Raw genomic sequence first — 20,215 nt, 5'->3', positions numbered from 1 at the left:
CGTATATCAGGCACCATTTAATAGTAAAGCCAGGGGAGTAGCAATTCTCTTTTGGAAGGGTACTTCATTTTAGCTTGATTCGATGATTGCTGACTCCCATGGCAGATATGTTAAGATTTCAGGACGAATTAACTCTCAATGTTAAACGTAAATGGCCCAAATGCTGATGAACCCATTTTTTTCAAAATAAATGTTTGATATAATACCATATGGGTGTGCAAATGTTATTATTGGGGGTGACTTCAATTGCTATCTGGACCTGTATTTAGATCGATCGTCCACAAAGCCACCTCTCACTATAGCCTCTGTACAGATGTTAAATAGGTTGATTAAAGACAGGAATATGGTAGATATTTGGAGACTGCAACACCCAACAGATAAAGAGTATTCATTTTACTCTCACGTCCATAAATCCTATACTAGGATTGACCAATTATTGATTTCTTCTGAACCTGTACCCAATATAGTTGGTACTCAGTACCACAACATGTTGATTTCTGACCACAGTCCCATCTCGCTTCAACTCAAGGATGTCTTGCCGCAGCAGAGCTGTCACTGGTGATTTAATCCTTTTCTACATAAGGATCCAGCTTTTGAAAAATATATTGGGGCTAAGCTTGACTAATTTTTTTTTGTCTAATGATAATGGCCAAGTCTCAGATTCAGTCATTTGGAAAACCCTTAAGGTAATCATGAGGGGTCATATTATTTCCTTTGAAGCAGCAAAAAAGAAGAGCAATCATAGAAGATTATTAGAAATTTAAAATCTACTCCCAATATTCGAGCAGGCATATAGAAGATTTGGATCACAACAAGACTATAACAAGATCTTGAAGCTGAAATATGAATACAATTCCATTCTAGGTAAAGTAATTGAGAGCCTTTTACTTAAATTGAAACAAAAGCACTTTGAATTAGGCGATAAGCCAGACACATTATTGGTGAGACAGCTAAGAAGGGAGCAAGCAAAGCAAGCAATTCATAAAATCAAATCGAAGACAACTAAAATCGTAACGAATCCAAAAGAGATTAATGAATGTTTTAGAGAATTTTACTCAAACTGTAATGCCAGTCAAGCAGATCATGACACGTTTTTCAATAGTCTCAACCTCGCTCAATTAAGTGAGACCTCAAGGAAGGAGCTAGATAGTTCCTTTTCTGAAGCTGACATACTGGGGTCCATTAAGTCCTTCCCGTCCGGCAAAACACCAGGTCTAGATGGCTTTGACTGAGAATTCTACAAAGCTTAAAACTGGCTGCTTATCTAATGAGAATGGTCAATGACTCCTATAGAAATTATACACTTCCAAGTTCATTTTACAAAGCCAATATTTCTGTACTCTTAAAGAAAGGAAAAGATGACACTGACCCAGGTAATTATAGGCCTATAGCGCTCTTAAATTTTGATAAAAATAAATAAATAAAAAAAAGTGATAATGAAAGTGCTGGCTAACAGATTGGAAAAGCATATTTCAGCAATAGTACATTCAGACCAAACTTGGTTTATACCTGGTCGATTTTATTTTTGCAATGTCCGGTTGCTTCTTTATAGGGACCATGGGTAAGAAGCCCCAGCAGCGATCATTTCGTTAGATGCTCAAAAGGCTTTCAATCAAACAGAGTGGCCATTCATGTTAAAAGCGCTTGAACGCTTTGGGTTTGGAAACCGTTTTATCAAGTGGGTAAGAATCCTGAATTTATGTCCCTTGGCATCTATCCTGACAAACACTTACAAATCTAAACCTTCTGAGTTGCATCGGGGAGTCAGACAAGGTGATCCTCTGTCTCCTCTCCTTTTCAATATTGCCTGGGAGCCATTTGCAGTAGGGATTAGAAGTCATCCTTATATACATGGAATAGAGTTCGGAAATAATGAGGCACTGGTCAGTCTATATGCTGATGACCTCTTAATATATCTCTCTGATCCAGTCAAATCGATTCCCCACCTGCTCAATTAAATTAACGCCTTTGGCAAACTATCCGAATACACTATCGACTGGACCAAGAGTGAATTTATGTCACTCTCGGCACAAGTTCTAACCAGTTTCGCTCTTTGCCCTATAGATAAACTAAAAGATAGTATTGCTTGATTGAGATTACTTCCCCTATCAATGGTTGGTAAAATAAATGCCATTAAAATGGTTATCTTACCATGGTTACAATGCCTTTTCCAAAATCTTCCTATTTATATACCTGTGTCTTTTTTCAAGCTATTGGATTCAATTATCATGCTGTTTGTCTGGGCCTACAAAACTCCTCACATAGCAAAAATGTATTTACAGAAACCCACACATGCAGGTGGTCTAGGGCTCCCAGTATTTAAATTGTATCATTGGGCAGCAAATGCTAGGGCTCTAAAGAACTGGCAGAAGGGTACTCCTAATGAAGCCTTCTCTACAGATGATCCGTTGTGGCTTAAGGTAGAAACAATATCCCTGGCAAAATCTTCTCTTCAAGTTCTACTTTTTTCTAAAGTGTTGCCTTCATCAAAATTGATTGGAAATAACTTTGTTAAAAAACTCAATACAAATATTGAACCAAATAAAGTAAAATGTTAAATTGCCTGACATAACTGTTCACACTCATATCGCCCACAACCACTTATTTAAGCCATCTCAATTGGATCTGGGGTTTTTTGTGTGGAGAAATAAAGGTTTAATATCCACTGTGGATCTCTATGTAGATAGTAAATTTGCGTCCTTTGGCCAATTACAGTCGATATTTAGTCTCCCTTTTTTTTTTTTTTTTTTTATATATTTACAAGTGAGGCATTATGTCCAAGAAGTCATCCCACAATTTATCAATAAGCCAAAGAATAACATATTGGATGAATGCTTTCTTTTAAACCCAAGCTCTAGACATTTGGTTTCACGTTTTTTTAGTGCTTTCTTGATGCCTGTGAATACAAATCACCTAAAATATGCTTGGACCAAGGACTTTGGTGTTAGAAGTGTCTGAAGAGGCTTGGAATGAATGTCTTGGCAGGATCCAATGCTGTTCAGTAAACTCGAGACATAGGTTGATCCCATTTAAAGTGGTACATAGACTTTATTATTCCAAAACTAAACTGAGTAAAATATACAATTCTGTTTCTCCAGTATATGACAGATGTAAAGCGGCAGAGGGCTCTCTGTCGCATTTGTTTTGGTTTTGTCCTGAACTGTATAATTTTTGGAGTAGCATATTTGATTTTTCAAAGGTTTTTCAGAAGGACATCAAGCCTGATCATGGCCTGGTGATTTTAAGGTCTTACTTTGGCCACTCTCCCAAGTACTCAACAGCAATCCTTATTGCTGGGTATGATCCTTGCAAAAAAGATAATACTCTTAGGGTGTGTTCACACTTGGCAGGTTTGGTTCGATTAAAACGAACTCTGGTGCATTTGCTCTGTTAGTGCGGTTCATTTGAACAAGTGTGAACGTTGCCATCTGAACCTTGGTGCGCACCAAACAAGCAGCCAGCGTTGTTTTGGATGTTTGGCAAGTTCCTTTGCAAAATATATGTCATAAAAGCTGTCCAATCAGGTTGTGACCTTATCCTTATGCTTTTTGTTTTGTATCTTTAGCTTCGGTGTTAAAAATGCCAGTGTGAATGCTGAGCGAACCAGGACTAAATGTATCATTTTCTTTTTTGGTCCGGACCAAGATAACCAAGAGAACCGAACTACAAATGTAGTTTACACACCCTTAAACTGGAAATCATCTGACTCCCCTTGCTTCAAAACCTGGTTGAATGAACTGCTACATGTTATACGAATGGAGGGTATACGTTCTTCTGAGCTGTGTGGCAACCTTTTTTTTTAGGCTATGCTTTGCTTATGCCAGTCCACCCTTTTTTTTTCTTCTTAAATTGAGTTATTATCGTTGTTGTTGTTGTTGTATTGTTCATATTCCTTGCTTTGTATATAATGTTAAAAACTAAAAATAAATTACCTGGGGGCCACTAGTTAGGTGAAGTTCTCCATCGAGGGCCGGTTGAACCCCACTCACCTCACAGCTAGTTTTTTGTACAGTTTTTTCCCCCCTCATCATTTATTATTATTAATTTGTTGTGAATGTGTAATTCTTACTTCAAGTTAGCATATGAACACTCAGTCAGTAACTATAGATTGCTGAATTAAGTCTCACAAATCATAACTGTAATAATCTCTTTTTATTTTGAAGTGACTTGAATAATAGTTATGATGATGACATGCGGTACAGTGATTCCTTAGAACGGTCCAAACAGAATGGTTCAAATAACAAATTACTCAAAAACATTGTTCGAATTGAGGGGGGTGGGTTTGGGGTGTTGCTGTCCTTTTCTGCATATCGCGGCGCTGTTTTGTGGCCCTCTTCAGCCAGTCACGGCCCATTCGGCATAACATGGTGGTCCGTTTCAGTTTCAGGGTGTGTTCAGCCCTGTTTCGCGGCCGGCCCACCGGGAAAAGTCCTGGTTCTCCCTGTGGCCAGTCCAACACTGATAGTAAGATATAATTCTTCTTTGATTTATATATAATAATATAATTAAATATTATTGAGCCTAACATCTTACTCTTGTCTTGCAATTCATTAAAATATCAAAACCACTCATTTTAATCAATATATTGAATTATTCTGTGAATTTTTGGTAGGGATTCTTGGGGAGTCATACGTGTGTCAGACGTAATTATTCAGTCTAAACGTGGTAAACAGTCCCGTACTTTTGCGGCTACCAGCATTTTTTCTGCCGCCCCGAACACTTTTCTCTAACCATGATACCATCATCTTTCCCTACATTGATGTTATTAATACATTAGAGTTGCTGAGTGCCAATTAAGTGACACAGTCAGAGATGTAGTATGAACGTACTGTAATACAGAGCAGAGTCTACATAGCGAGTTTCAGCAGTAAATTGAGATGAGAATGAACATGAGGCAACAGTGAAACTATTTCAAGGGTTGGCATATCCTGCACAAAAGCTCAGCTGAATCAGGTAAACAATGTTTGTGATGTTTGTGGTCCGGTAAACGTGATGCCCTGTCGTTGTCGTTAATTACTATGGGAGCCGAGCGTCTCACTCACAAGCGTAGAGAGTGGCCGAGGGCTTAAAAAAAGCTGAGGCAACGTTATGCAAATAGAAAAGGAAAACGCCAGGCGTACGGCAATCACTATGAGATGATGAAAGCAGTGACATCTGTCATAAGTACTTCAAAATCTGATGATAATGTTGATGTTTCTGCTGGATTCAGTGCTTAAATTACATCATTATGATTATTTCTGACTTTAGACAGACTTCAAATGAAGATTACCTGCATTCATTGTGGCAATACTGTGGCTGGGTAACCAAAAGTGTAATAAATCAATACAGTTTGTATATTTTAGGCATTCGGAAATGAAGCTGTTATTTTTCCAATTGTAAATGTTCATATATAAAATTATATTATTGCTTGTTTACTGAAAACTATGATAGACAATACGCACTGGCTTTACATATTACAAACACACCCAAAGTGGCAACTCTATAGCATTGAGTGGTGGTGAGCGGCTTTCTTCTGCTATGGTCAAAAGAGTAATTTGTTCGTGAATCAGACTACACTGATCATTATTTATGTTTTGTTTTTGTTTTTATCCAGCCAGCAAACTCAACACATACAAACTAAATGCAGAAAGTGAAAACTGATGCGTGGGCTGGAATTAAGAATAAACCATTAACACTTGTGGGGCCATATGAAAGTATTTCAGCTGGTACCTGGAGACTTCTTATGTAGATGCTTTTAAACTACCATATTAATTAAATGTCAGATAAGTTGAAATATAAATCCATTCATTGTTCTTAGAGTCAAATTAGTCCTTTAAAAGAATAGTTTACCCAAAAATTAAAATCTCATCATTTACTCACCCTCATGCCATCCCAGACGTGTATGGCTTTCTTCAGCAGAACACAAATGAAGATTTTTAGAAGAATATCTCTGCTCTGTAGGTCCATACAATGCAAGTTAATGGGTGGCAAAATTTTGATGATCCAAAAAGCACATAAAGGCAGAATAAAAGTAATCTATAAGACTCCAGTAGTTAAATCTATATCTTTAGAAGTGATATGACAAGTGTGGGTGAGAAAAAGTTCAATATTTAAGTCCATTTTTGCTAGAAATTCTTCTCCCTGCCCAGTAGGGGGCGTATGCATGAAGAATGTGAATCACCAAAAACACAAGAAGAGCAATGTGAAAGCGAAAGTTAAAGTGGAGATTGACTGAGCAGGGAGTAAAATTTATAGTAAACATTGACTAAAATATTGATCTGTTTCTCACAAACACCTATTAAAACACTTCTGAAGACATGGATTTAACCACTGGAGTCATATGGATTACTTTTATGATGACCTATGTGATTTTTGGAGCTTAAAAATTTTGGCACCCATTCACTTGCATTGTATGGACCAAAAGAGCTGAGAAATTCTTCTAAAAATCTTCATTTGTGTTCATAAGAAAGTCATACACATCTGGGATGGCATAAGGGTGAGTAAATGATGAGAGAATTTCCATTTTTGGGTGAACTATTCCTTTAAGTATAATCAGTTGTGATCGGTCAATGACAGCAGTATATGGTCAGATTTTTTTTGTCTCCCACATGGCTATGTTAATTTCATGTCTTTCATAGACCACACAGTCTTCTCACATTGTAAAATAATTCTTAAATTACTCAAATCAATATTTCATTTGCACTTACATTTTCATTCATTAAGTCACTGTGTAATAAGTGGAATATTGTCGAGTGGTCATTATTCGCAAAATAAACCTCTTCAGTGTCACTATATTTATTTTGTGATATCGGCCAGCTGACTGTATTTTTTCCATTACTTCTATTAGGGCTGACCTCCAGATTATCATTCTCAATTTTATAATGCACATACCTGTAACAAATATGTGGATTTCTGAGTAAAGGTCTGATTGGTTCTTGTAACTGCACCGGTATGTTCCTGTGTGCTCTGCGCTGGGGTTTTTGACAGTGAGGACATTTTTTGAGACAAATCTCTGGTGTCCTCTGAGCCTGGTCTTCCATGTGACAACATCCTGTCCATCACATCTGAGACTAAAAGGCCTTTTAGCTGTCCAGACCACCTCAGAGTGCTTGAGTGGAGTGGAGTTCAGTTTTATCACTGGAGCAGGAAAATCTGCACAAGCACACAGAAGAGCAAAAGAGAAGTGGAAGAGAACAAGAGACACCCAGTAAGAGATGAAAGAGAAACAGCTCATGTGAAAACGATGAGAGACTGGTTGATTGCATTTATTTATTTAAATTATTCTTGATGCTGAAACAAGGTAGTGTCATTTATTGCGTTTATTGTAATTTCAATAAGGATACATTGTTAGTCAATAACACATAAAACAGGTAATAATACAGATAGATGAGCCATAACCAACAATAAACTTTTTTTATACCACAAAACAATTTATAAAGGCTTTCAGTTGTGAGTCATACAATATATGCTGTAAAAATTAACAATTTGCAGTTTTCACTTCCACCTGACCCTTAAAAATTACTTTCCTTGGGGTTACCTAATGAAGTCAGATTGATTCATTAATACTAAATATCTCTGATATTAATAAAACAAGTTATTTTTAGATGTTATCACATGAAGCACATTTTTGGATTACCTGACAGTATGTGAGAGAATAACAAAAACACAAGAGTAAATTTAGCGCAGAAACATATTTAATTAACTGTACAAATTTATGAAGATTTTAAGCTTAGGTTAACTAGATCAATCTGCTTCATATATGTTTTCATTATATTTGAGAGGAACTTTGTTAGTACAAGCACAACTTGTCATCAAAATGCTTCAGAGGTAAGGCTGTGTTGCCAATGCATTTTTTAGTTGAGGTTCTTTTTGCTAGATCAATCCTATTCATCTGTTTTAATAATGATTGACAGCGACTTTGTGTTAATATAAGCATAACATTTCATAAAAATGCATTTATTTGCGCTGTCTCTTCGCCACATCCTGCACCGTGGTGGTGATGCGAGACACTTGGAGCAGCAAAGCTTGGTTGTTCTCCACTAGGAGACTCTGGAGTCGAGCCATGCTTTGCAGGTGGATCAGCTGCTGCTCCTCCTGGTCCCTCGTGACTCGAAGCACCTTCAGGACCTCTGCCTGACCGCCAGCCACCTCCTTGTTTGCTTGGACCAACTGGTTGAGGACCTTGACCATTTCACTGTACCAGCCTCTGCTCTCCTGCTCTTCCTGGATGAGCTGGGAAAGTGAATGTTTTAGCTTGTCTAATCCACAGCATGCTGAAGATAACGTTGGCTGTGATGGACCCTCGCTGGCCTCGGGGATCAGTTTCTTATCCAAATCACTCATTGTCATACCATATGGGCTGATTAGTTCTTCATTTGCTAAAGGGAGTACACATATAGCAGGCTTCAAAATTTCTACTCAAACATCGTCATATTATCTGAATGACAATTATGAATTCACAGACACTTCAAGTGGATATTTATTATTGGAAAATTACCTATGATTAGTGATGTTAAAGATGGACATCACTGAAAGTGGAGTGTTTAACTGTGGCTACTTCCACTGTGAAGTGCGAAATAACGGATATTGCAATACACATGTTTGGACCACTGTTTTTGCAACAACACAGGGTCTTGTCACATTTTTGAGGATGGGGCCCAAATTTTATTTTTAACTTTAGAAAAGGGGAAACGAGAGAAAGCCATGAAATGGCTTTTTATGAGGGGGAAAATGTTTTAAGTGTTGTAGAAGCAGCCCCTTTGATTGGGTCCCTCAGGAAACACATTGCACCGGTGGCCCATTGCACAGCCACATCCCTGTGGTCTGTTTCCCATTCCCACTTTCACTTCTGCTTTGTGTTGGACTGGATGTTCAAAGCCAGACAATACTGTTGCCTTCAAAGCCACTAAATTAATGCACCTGTCTTAACATATTACTTACCATGCACACATTTGGTTCATTCTCTTTTGACATGAAGTAAAATAACATTTAGTTAATGCACTAAAAAAAAATCTGTCTAGCTTCATTGAATGCACTGATGAAAGATGTCAGAATGGTGATGCAAAAGAATGTTCCTTCTGATAAAAGAAAAATGCTTTGGACACTGTGCAACAGAAAGTCATTTATAGCCAATTCCTTTGCATTTAACAATGTTTTAAAATTGCTATCCACAGAGGATTATAAATCATATTTTATATATTTAAAAAAAAAAAAAAAAAAAAATCATTTATAATGTACTTTATAACACTGACTCAAAAAAAAAAAGTAAAAAAAATAAAAATAAAAAATAAAAAATCTTTGAAAAAAATATATTACTTGCCAAACAAAGATCAAATATATTTTTCAAACAAAACAAGCAAGCAAACAAAAAGGCTAAAAATCTAGTCAATGCATTTTGGCAGTTAAGCCTTCATTGGAGCGCATCAGGGCTACCAGGGGTACATCTGATTTAATTTCAGACAGTATTTCATGCTGGAGAGGGTGTCTAATTGCATACATCTATCAAAGATGTTAGTAAAGAGATAATAATTAACATACCTTTGGCAGTACAGGGCACTACAGCGATGAGAAGAGCAAGACAGAGCATCCTTCTGTTCATCTTTGTTACTTCTGGCTGGTATAAACTGAGGTCTGCTTGTCTGAACACGACTGGGAAACTGGCTGAGGTGTGATGACACAATTTACAAAAACCTCATGTATTTTAACTTCCTCTTTAGGCTTTTACATTTTGTGCTCATTGAGAAAGCAGTTTTAATTTAGTCACGAAAAGTTTGTTTTTTCCATGCACCAGATGAAACTGAATTTGGATGAAGCACTATTTGCATTTATCTACATTAACAATAATATTTGACCAAAATGTAAATAAATATTTAACCAAATCATTGTATTACATGTGATTTGCTGGTTTTGTCATTTACAATACAGCTTGGAAGAAATTTGCTTGGAATAAATAAAAAAAATTGCTGTAGTTATGGGACTGAATTGTTTTGTAGGGTACTTTGTATATTAAGTAACAAACAAATCTTTATTTCAAAAATCATGGTCTAATTTATGTGTTTATCTAATAGATTTATGCGGTGCCTTTAGCTAATCAGACATGAAGCAACAACATTTTGGAAAAAAAGAAAACCAGCAGAACACATAGCTGCTATTTCTTACAGTTTCAGGGAAGATGACTATTATGTTTATATAAAGGTTTCACAGAATTCTAAAATCCAAAGTATAATGTATAATGAATCGCACTGTATCATTTCCAAATATGTACAAAATGCACACACAACACAATTTAATCTTGTAGAATGGCCAGCATATAGCAAACTATCTCTTTTATTTTTATTGTTCTTATATTTACTTTTTCTGTTTGTCATAATACTATTTGTTTGTTATCTTAGTTTTCAGAGTACATTTTTAAAAATTACATCAGTGCAAGACATTACAGAAAATAACATTTAATGAATTTGACACAAAAAGCATTTTCAAAATCCAGGCTATTAAACAAATATTTGTTTGTAATAAAGCAACCCTATAGAACCAACCTCTATTCCCCCAAAAAGTTGTGAAATTGTTTGGTGCATTTGAGTAATGCCACTTCATTTTTAAACAGTTAGCATAATGTAAGTGGAAATTCCAGATGAATTAGAAAGAAACCAAATAATAACAAGGATATAATAGGGCCCAAGAAACACTTTATTTGAAGCGATGTTATGTCGTCGCAACAGATTTTGTGACAATTGTGCCCTATTACTGATCTGAAAGAGATGACAGTTTCTGCAGCTGAATCATTACTCTGATTGTATGTTTTTCTCCAGAATTAACAATAGGTAATCCACATCTTAATGTTATTAGGACAATACTTTCAGGTTATTTTCATAACTTTAACACAATTTAAAGTGTAAACAAAAATCTCTGTGCTCCACGTGGCAGCAATTTTTTAATTGCCTCAACTCTGGCAAGTTTACCATACAGTGCAGAACATTAATTGTTTTCATTTAATGGTTATTAATGTTTTTCAGTTTCAATAATCAGGTGTAAATTATTGTGCAGAGGTCCAGACTGCAGCTGAAGCAGCAAATAAACGGTGTTGTGAGTTGTTCAACTGGTCTCACAGAACTATGTTGCTACTGTATAAATGACCAAAGTTCAGCCATGCAACTCTATGTGGCGCAAGCTGATAGGTTTTTTGAACTTGTTATCTGTTAGCCAATCAGCTCATTCACATGTGACATGTTTAGCCAATTGGTTGGTAATCTGATTGGTCCTTTGACTTGTAAGCGGGTAGCCAATCAACTTGTGTCACTCTCTTTGTCTTACAATTACGAAAATGGTTCAGTTTTGCAGATAAGCAGGTTTCACTGCAGCGCGCAGAGAGTTTTCCCTGAAACCCTCCACCTCCCCAGCTGCACATGCCTAGATCTGCTACATGGGGACTGTTTGTAATGTCTGTTTGTGCAGCAGCATGTCATACATGCTTGATGCAGCATGTCTTGTGTTTTGTCTAATTGTGCAGCTGATTATCCAACGAGCACAAGGATAGAGCGATATCTTAAAATTATCTAAAATAACAATGCAATGGTGAGTCTGTGAAGCCATTTTGACTAAAGTATAGACTTTATGAATGAAAATGGGAACGGTGCAGTGGCGGCTCCAGGATTGTAGGTACTGAATGCGTAAACTGCAGCTATAAACTCATACCTAAACAACATGCAGTTTCAGCCATCTAGCGTTGTTTAAATACAGCTCATAAAAACACACGTAAATTGATTTTTCTCTATGGTATTCCACTTTGCCCAGCTCAGGCCATAGCCTCAAATTTTTTACTAATTTTAGTAATATGGCTTATCTACTGCCAATGTAAACTATAATACTGCCAAATCAATACAATTTATGAAAACACACACTCATTCAGCAGGTTCTTACATATATTATCTATTTACTGTTAACATTTTGACCATCAAGTGTCCCTCACCCTCTATACCAATTGGCAGTAAAACGTTGCCACAACATGGTTAGAACAGCTCACTCAATGCAATATTCTAACATGCATTTTTACAGCAGTAAAGCATGAACAGAAAAAGTGCCAACATGACATAGTACTCTGACTGCTACCATAGTAAAACAACAATTTGAGCAGTCTACTCACCAATAGCAGATTACAAGAGGACAATACATCTATTGTTGTCTCATAGCAAATGGGTCAATGATGTCCTGCACATCAAGGGCCTTCGTTCTTGAGGAGTTGATTGCAACATTGCAAGGTTGCTGTTTCAATTGTCTCCACTGGTATTTCTTCAGTAGTTTTTCACAAGCCTCAAGTAAGAAAAGCTGCACTCACATGATGATGATGTGACAGGAAGTGTAATAGAGATGCACAGAAGTCTGTATAAATTGATGAAGTCCTCTAAGTATGGCCTGAGTATGGAAAGAAATTCAAGTGTGGAACTTGCAGTCACCCCCTGTTCTTTTTTTCTGTTCAGAAGTCGTCGCACTTGGTGTAATTCAGCAGACAAGTTTTAGTGTGTAATCCCATAGTGCCAAGGCACAGGTGACAGACGTTTCAAATGAAGGAATTAATTCTGTGTTGGGTTCAAAGGAGATATCCCTTTTAAAACATCACATGATTCTGGTAAAAAGCAGCATTTAATTTCATTGATAAGATGGCCAATGACTGGGTAGAAAAACAGCTGACGCATATTATCAGGGGTTTTTGAAGGTGGATGGTCTCCTGTCTGGGTGTCAACAACAAAATCTTGCAAGTGGCGTGGATGCTGCGTCTCTCTCCTGTCAGAACGCAGCTGGGTAGTGATGCCAGCCTTTGCACACTGGGCCTGTGCTCTGGTCCATATGTCGTTCCATATCGATCCGCTTTTCCGAGAGAGTAACTAGGACAGACTGCACAAGGTCTGTGGCAGATGCGAGGTCCAGCTCTGGAAACTGCAAGTGATCAGACAAAACTTTTGTGACCTGAAACACCTCCTCAAATAAAATAAGCTGCAACATGAATTGGCTGTCAATGAGAGCATAAATTCCATTCGCTTCAATTTTTCGCTGGGCGTTTGACTGACTGATTATGACCGTAAGAGTTGCTCAAATTGCAGTGAGAGTTTTTTAATTGCCCACAGGGCTGAATACTGACAGGCCCACCTTGTTTTGGATAGTCTCTTTAGTTCAATCGGAGCTTGCAAGGACTCGATATCTGTCTTTTTTGTTGTTGTTTTTTTCAGAAAGGGTCATGAGGTACAGAGCTCAAAAAAATGGGGAGTGTCCAGAGTAGGATCCAGGGTGGGGTCCGGCGGCTGCACGCGCTCCCCTCCATCGTCCATGGCATGTGGGGCAGCGGCATCCGTGCCCATCAGCCACGACACATGCTCCAATCCCCCAGTGTCGCATCTAATTCACACTAGGGGTGTGAGTCCGGCACGCATCTAACTCGCCCGGACCCTCCCCACTCTGCTCCTGGATCTACAAGGACGCCAGTGTGTGCACACAAGGAGATAGAAGTGGTGCGCTCTGCATTTTTATAGCAGTTTTGATGAGGCTCCATCCAATTCAGGTGTGCCTCATCATCCGCTGCCCCAACAAGGCTTATTAATTATGTGCCTCTTCTCTTCTCCTGCCCATATCCCATCATGGGCCTGGCTGAAGGACGGCTCGCCCCCCCAACCCCCACCCCAAAGCATTGGCCTGAGCTGGAGGTGCACACACTTTAGTCACCCAAACAGGAATGCTACTTCCTCAACCAGTCCCTATGGTCAGAGTGGGTATTTAGGGGAAACCTCTCCGGGCCAGCTCACCCCCTCACTCGCACCCAGGTGGAAACAGAGAAAAAACGGGTTAAACATGACAGGCTCAACCAACCGTAAATGCTTATTAAGTGCCACTAAGATTTTGGTGGTTGGGAGGCTGTCCCCTTGGATTCTCTGCTCCGCTCCAGGCTTTCCATTTAACCAGCGAACCAGAGGGCAAGTGATGTCACTGGTGCTACCCAACTGTGCCGTCTCTGCCCACAAAAGTACCTGCATTCTCCACCATGGTGGCGGGGTGAGAAAGAGACAGATATAGTGGGTGTTACGTCAAGCCTCAGAGAGGCGTTTATTAGAAATTATAATAAACAAAATGTTCAAAAGGGGAATAAAGTGTAAATGAGGGAATTGGTGTCCAAAATAAAGGGGAATCTGGCATCCTCACAGTGAAAGGAATACATGATAATTTTCTACCCTGTCTCTGGCCCTCTATCTGAAATGGCCTAAGCACCTCCTTTAAACTTCAATGTAAATGCTCACTGTTATGATTGGCTAATATCATGCAGCCCCTCAAATACAGACATATTTGAAACTCAAACAGAAGAGAAAGAGCATGCTCCACAACTTTATCAAACTAAATTTCAGGGTTTACATGTAATGCAATCCATGCTGAAATATGCTGAAGACACGCTAAATGACGCACATACATAGTCCAAAGCACAGTGTGAACTAGACACACACACATCCAGTTTCCAATATCATCCTGCACTAAAATAAACATTGCTGGAAATGCATCAAGATGGTCAAAGACGTCCATCTAGTGCATGTTTACATACACCAACAATTAAAATTAGTGCAGAAGAGCGAAAAAAATTAAAGAAATGAAAGAAAAGTTTGTGCTCAAAACAACAAGAGACACAGCAGCTGAATGAAACCGAATGGCTTCTCCTTTTAAGAGTTGTAACTTGACACGGCATCTTTTAAAAGATGCCCAAGATACATGACAACAGTCAAAGACGTCTGTCTAGTGCATGTTTATATACAAAACTAATTAAAAATATCCAGATGGGTCCCCTTTGGTGTTCAGTAATAGAGGCCACACTAGGCCTGTTTGTCCTGCTCTCTCTCAGTTTCTGAACTAAAGCACCAGTGGGTGGGGCCAAGGGTGTGATAATGTAAAATAGGGGTTGATGTTTTTTTTATCTGTAGAGGCAGTCATGAGTTAATGAGCCCCCTAGTGACTTAGGGGAGTCACAGAAGTAGAAAACAAGGCGTTTTTGCAGCTTGGTTTCAATAAATGCTTTTATTGCATTGGGGATTAAGTATGAGTTCTGAAATTTACTGTATGTTTTTATAGTAGAATGACTTCTTATATGTCAAAATATCAAGGAACATTTTATTCCTCATGACATGACCCCTTTAAATCCTGTTGACTTCCATCTTATTCTGCACTCATTTTCTGCGAAGAGGGAGAGATTATGTTTATATTAATGTTAAATATGAATATTTATGTTTTACAGACATCTGGTCACAGGCAATTCTGTCAGAACGATTGCATTCCACTATCGTATGGGGGAAAGCACCGTGGCTTAAGCAATCAAGTACACGTGTGCTGCAATTAACAGCCACATGATGGGTACACATCTAGCAAGACCTACTAAGCAGGAGTGGAGGAATATTGCCTCAAAGTTTGCAGCTAGGTGGCTTTTCCCTAACTGCATAGGAGCGATCGATGGAAAGCATATTCTCCTCTTTGCCCCACCACATTCAGACAGCCTTTACTTAACTACAAAAAAACATTCTCTGTAGTATTACTGGCAGTGGTTGATGCTGAATATCGCTTCTGTCTAGTCCATATTGGGGACTATGGGCGGTCAAGCGACTGGGGAGTCTTTGCTGGCTCGGCCATTACGCAGGCACTAGATGCAAAAATGTTGGAGGTGATCTTCCACTAGCAGGAGCAGAACATCTGGGGAACATGCCATTCACCATTGTTGGGAATGCAGCATCCCCACTGAAAACCTAACTGATGCGGCCTTACCCTGGTCGGGATTTATCTTCAGTACACAACATCGCATGTTCAACTACAGATTGTCTCAAGCACGCAATGTGGTGGAGAATGCATCTGTCATTTTGTTATCTCGTTGGCGGATCCTGCATAGCAGGATCAACCTTTACCCTGAGAAAGTAAACAACCTTATTTTGTCAATGTGCATCCTCCACAACTTTCTTCTCAAGCCCATGGAAGTAGAGAGGCGGCTGAATACCAATACTCCAACAGGATCAATGGAAAGCATTTCCACTGTAGGTGGAAATTGTGGCGCAAGGGAGGCCTACATAGTCAGTAACAAATTCTGTTCTTATTTCAACTCTGAAGCATGTCTTTTGGCAGAATAAAATTGTGTAATGGTCACAACAATGTTAGTGTAAATATTTCTTTAGGAAATTTAATTGATTTAAGAACTGATCACTTCCTTGATATCTCATGTCTTCTTACCTAATTTCTTCATTCATTATTAGCTTTTATCCATTATTAGCATTATTCAGTAGCCCAATATTACAATTAGCATTGTCAACATTTCTTATGCTGTACCAGTGTAATTTTTTTTGTTTTTTTTTTCAATAAAACAACGATGCCTAACCCTTACTACATATTTTTGTGTAGGCTACACTAATTTCATTATTAACTTCAATTATAGGCTTATTACAGTGTTACATTGAGTCTTTTTTTTTTTTTCATTAGACTCCTAGGCTCTTAATAGTCAAGACGACAAAAATCTGGTAACCTCAGCAAACTTTTTCCACGCACCTTATTTTTGTAGTATGTCTTTGAAAAATGTGTGGTTTGTGGCATATAATTAAGGGTATTTCCCCACTTCCTTGATGAGTTTTTCATCATCCATTTCTGTAGGCTACTCAAGAGTCAACTGAAGTGTGTCGTGTCTTGGCACTCCCACTAGGTGGCAGTCCACAACAGTAAATCCAGAACGATAGGCAAAAGTAGCAGAGGTTTTTCGCACTTAAAGAATAATCAGTGGCCTCGATAAGTTTGCAGGTTGGTGTATGAAAAAAAGTATAAAAGCTTAAATGTAGATTAGAAACTGCTGCATTTGTTATACTTTATTTCAATATATACTTTATAAAAGTTGTCAAACTTCAAACTTGATTATACACAATGGATCTTCTAGCCTAGAGTGAAGTAAGTATGTCCCTTGATAACAATTTGGGACAAACATATTGTAATTTAATGGAAAACTATGTACGTGGCAGCCTCCGAAGTCGTATCTGGGCGCCACTGACAGATGCCAAGCGGCAGCACAGTCATAGAAAACAATTGTTTTATGGTCTCAATTGGTTTATTGGCATCCTTCACTTGTCTAACTGAATATGTTAACATCTTGATTTCTTAAAGATTCTACCATTTATTCCATTAAAATCAAGATGAAATCAAGACACAGATGTAACGCAGATGTCACGTGTTGCATTGGAGTGATTAGTGTTAAATTTTGCTAACACATATTGCAACACGGTATGTAACACGGCTCAGTGAAGCGTGTCTGCATCTGCCTACATAACTGGCCTCTGAAGTTGGAAAAAAAAAAAGTTTAATTACACCTATAAAAAGATCAAGAATACTAATAAATGTTTTCATCTTAAGACATAAGCCTTAATTGACTTTGTCAATTTTATCCCCATCATTATAAAAATGTTATATTAACATTTTAGCCCCCAGTACCACTCATTAAGAAATTAAAGTGGTAAATATTTTAGGGAGCTGAAAAAAATATGAAAATGTACACAAAATATTTTACAGACTTTAGGTATAGGTTCTAAATAACACAGTTAGTTTAAGTTTGTGTAAAATCTGTTCCTCAGAAACATACTTCTTTAATTCTGTCTGATTTGACAAGAACTAGAGTCAGTATTAATATAATGGATATATTTTTTAACCATTGAATACACAGCTTATGAAACAATCTTACAGTCTAGTATGCACTTCCTCCGGCCTGCAGCTATACCTACTTGGATATCTTCGATAACAATGGTGACATCTGTTTCATGGGCTGCGTTCACAATTGCATACTACACATACTACTCTTACTACTTCTGCCATATTAGTTTATAGTTTGCCATTACCAAGGTGTTTCGGACACCTGTAGTTCCAATATTACAGTACATCATGTTTATATCATGTTATGTTATTTTTATCATAGTAATATCATGTTTATTCCAAAAAAAAAAATAAAAATAAAAAAAAACATTATAACATTTTTAAAATACTTTTTTTTTTATTGGTATTAAAATAATATAGGCATTTATTGGACTTTCTTCTCGTGCACACAATAGGCACAGTATTAAACAGCACATAACCCTTTCAAATGAACAAAGTTTCTGATAATTTTGTATAATATATCTGAATTCCACTTCATCTGCACTAAAGAAAACAAACATCACGTGATCTGCCATGACTGATGCCATTCCAGCACATGACGAAAGCACAAAAGTTTCCGGCTTGACGGCTCTCTTTTCAACTCCTTCCCCAACTGCAACTGGCAAATCTCGCCAATCGGTAAATCGAGATGCTGTTCAAGTCAAACACACCTATTGTGATTTATGTATTTCGTCATGATTTTAGAGACCCTCCCCTCAAAATGGCATACTACCCATACTATTACTACACTGCCTGGCCAAAACAAAAGTTGCATACTCTAATATTTCCACCTTCCACCTCCTATAAATATGGTCCACCTTTAGCTTTGATTACGGCGTGCATTCATCGTGGCATTGTTTCGACAACCTTATGCAATGTCACAACATTTATTTCCATCCAGAGTTGTATACATTTTTGGCTGAGATCTTGTATTGATGACGGGAGAGTCAAACCACCCCAGCACTTTCAATGGGGTTAAGGTCAGGATTCTGTGGTGGCCAATTCATGTGTGAAAATGATACCTCATGCTCCCTGAACCACTCTTTCACAATTTGAGGCTGATGAATCTTGGCATTGTCGTCCTGGAATATGCCCGTGCCATCAAGGAAGAAAAAATCCATTGATGGGATAACCTGGTCATTCAGTACATTAAGGTAGTCAGATGACTTCATTTTATTTTATTGCCGCATAAAATTGCTGAGCCTAGACCTGACCAATTGAAGCAACCCCAGATCATAACACTGCCTCCAGAGGCTTGTACAGTGGGCACTATGCATGATGGCTGCATCGCTTCATGCACTTCCCTTTTTACCCTGACGTGCCTATTGCTTTGTAATAGGATAAATCTGGACTCATCAGACCACATTACCTTTTTCCATTGCTCCACAGTCCAGTCTTTATGCTCCCTAACAAATTGAAGTCGTTTTTTCTGATTAGCCTCACTAACAAGTGGCTTTCTTGTGGCCACACAGCTGTTTAGTCCCAATCCTTCTCGTCACATTGTGCATAAGGAAATGCTTTTACTTTAACTATTATTCATAGCCATGAGTTCTACTGTCAATTTTTTATGATTTGACTTCACCAAGCGTTTTAGTGATCTCTGATCATGATCATTCAAGATTTGTTTTCGACCACATTTCTTCTGCAAAGCTGATGGTTCACCACTATCCTTCCAGTTTTTAATAAAACGTTGGACAGTTCTTAACCCAATTCCAGTGATTTCAGCAATCTCCTTAGTTGTTTTCTTTGCTTGATGCAGGCCAATATTTTGCCCCTTCTGAAACACAGTAACATCTTTTCCATGACCACAGGATATGTCTTCCGACATGGTTGTTTAAGAAATGAGAAGGCTTCGTTGCCAGCTGAAACATACTAATCTCTGCAATAACGATACAATAATAGGATCTTAAGTATCTGCTTATTTAAATCCAAACTGAGATTTTCAGGCAATGTACTTCTGCTATATACAGTATGTCTGTGGAAGATCAGGGATGTGCACAGGGGGTGACTACTACACATTTTTTGAGGGGTATGCAACATCAAAGTTGGTGCATAATGTTAGTGTTATACATACTATAATGTTAACTTTCAATATGAAACTATCTTACATATAAATCTTTCATATGAATGATTGATTCAAAACTACTGAGAAAATAATCAAAAGTTCCTACAACAATGTACAAAGTAAGGGTAGACCTATCACACTTCTTAAGATTTTTGATAAGAACAGTCATATACTGTTCGTATCAAACTGTTTAGTTATTTAAAACAAGTTATTAATTTAATCGTTATTTTCCATCCAAACAGAAAAAGAAAGAAAAGAAAGAAAGGCTTTAACATGATTGATTCTAAAGCCTTTCCAGCATGCATTTCTTAGCCCAATTTTTTGGATTTAGACAATAATTGATCCATGTGGTTTTTAATAATTCCTGAGGTAATTTACTCACACCACATCCATTGGTTTCTCACATCATGTTTGACAGCGAGACAACAACAGGTGAAGGGAAAGTACAGCAACGTTAGTTATGGTTAGCAAGAGGAGCCCCAGTTTGGGTTGGACATGGCT

General features: G+C 37.9%; 1 protein-coding gene across 5 annotated transcripts in view; it reads right to left on the bottom strand.

The window, feature by feature from the left end:
• Positions 1 to 12,254, bottom strand: part of csf1rb (colony stimulating factor 1 receptor, b) — an 81,865-nt gene extending 69,611 nt beyond the window's left edge. For 4 of the 5 annotated variants that reach the window (XM_051677948.1, XM_051677949.1, XM_051677950.1 and 1 more), the window contains exons 1-3: positions 12,119 to 12,254; positions 9,517 to 9,639; positions 6,871 to 7,131 (exon numbers count right to left, since the gene is read on the bottom strand). In XM_051677948.1, the coding sequence (XP_051533908.1) occupies positions 6,871 to 7,131; positions 9,517 to 9,577 (322 nt within the window). In that variant the 5' untranslated portion in view covers positions 9,578 to 9,639; positions 12,119 to 12,254. Of the gene's footprint in view, positions 1 to 6,870; positions 7,132 to 9,516; positions 9,640 to 12,118 lie in introns of those variants that run through there. The other variant, XM_051677952.1, reaches the window with a different exon arrangement.
• Positions 12,255 to 20,215: the final 7,961 nt, after the last annotated feature.

Source organism: Myxocyprinus asiaticus, chromosome 38 (assembly GCF_019703515.2).
Source record: "Myxocyprinus asiaticus isolate MX2 ecotype Aquarium Trade chromosome 38, UBuf_Myxa_2, whole genome shotgun sequence".
NCBI lineage: Eukaryota > Metazoa > Chordata > Actinopteri > Cypriniformes > Catostomidae > Myxocyprinus > Myxocyprinus asiaticus.
The sequence above is the reverse complement of the archived record's forward strand: the minus strand, read 5'-3'. Positions and strand labels throughout refer to the sequence as shown.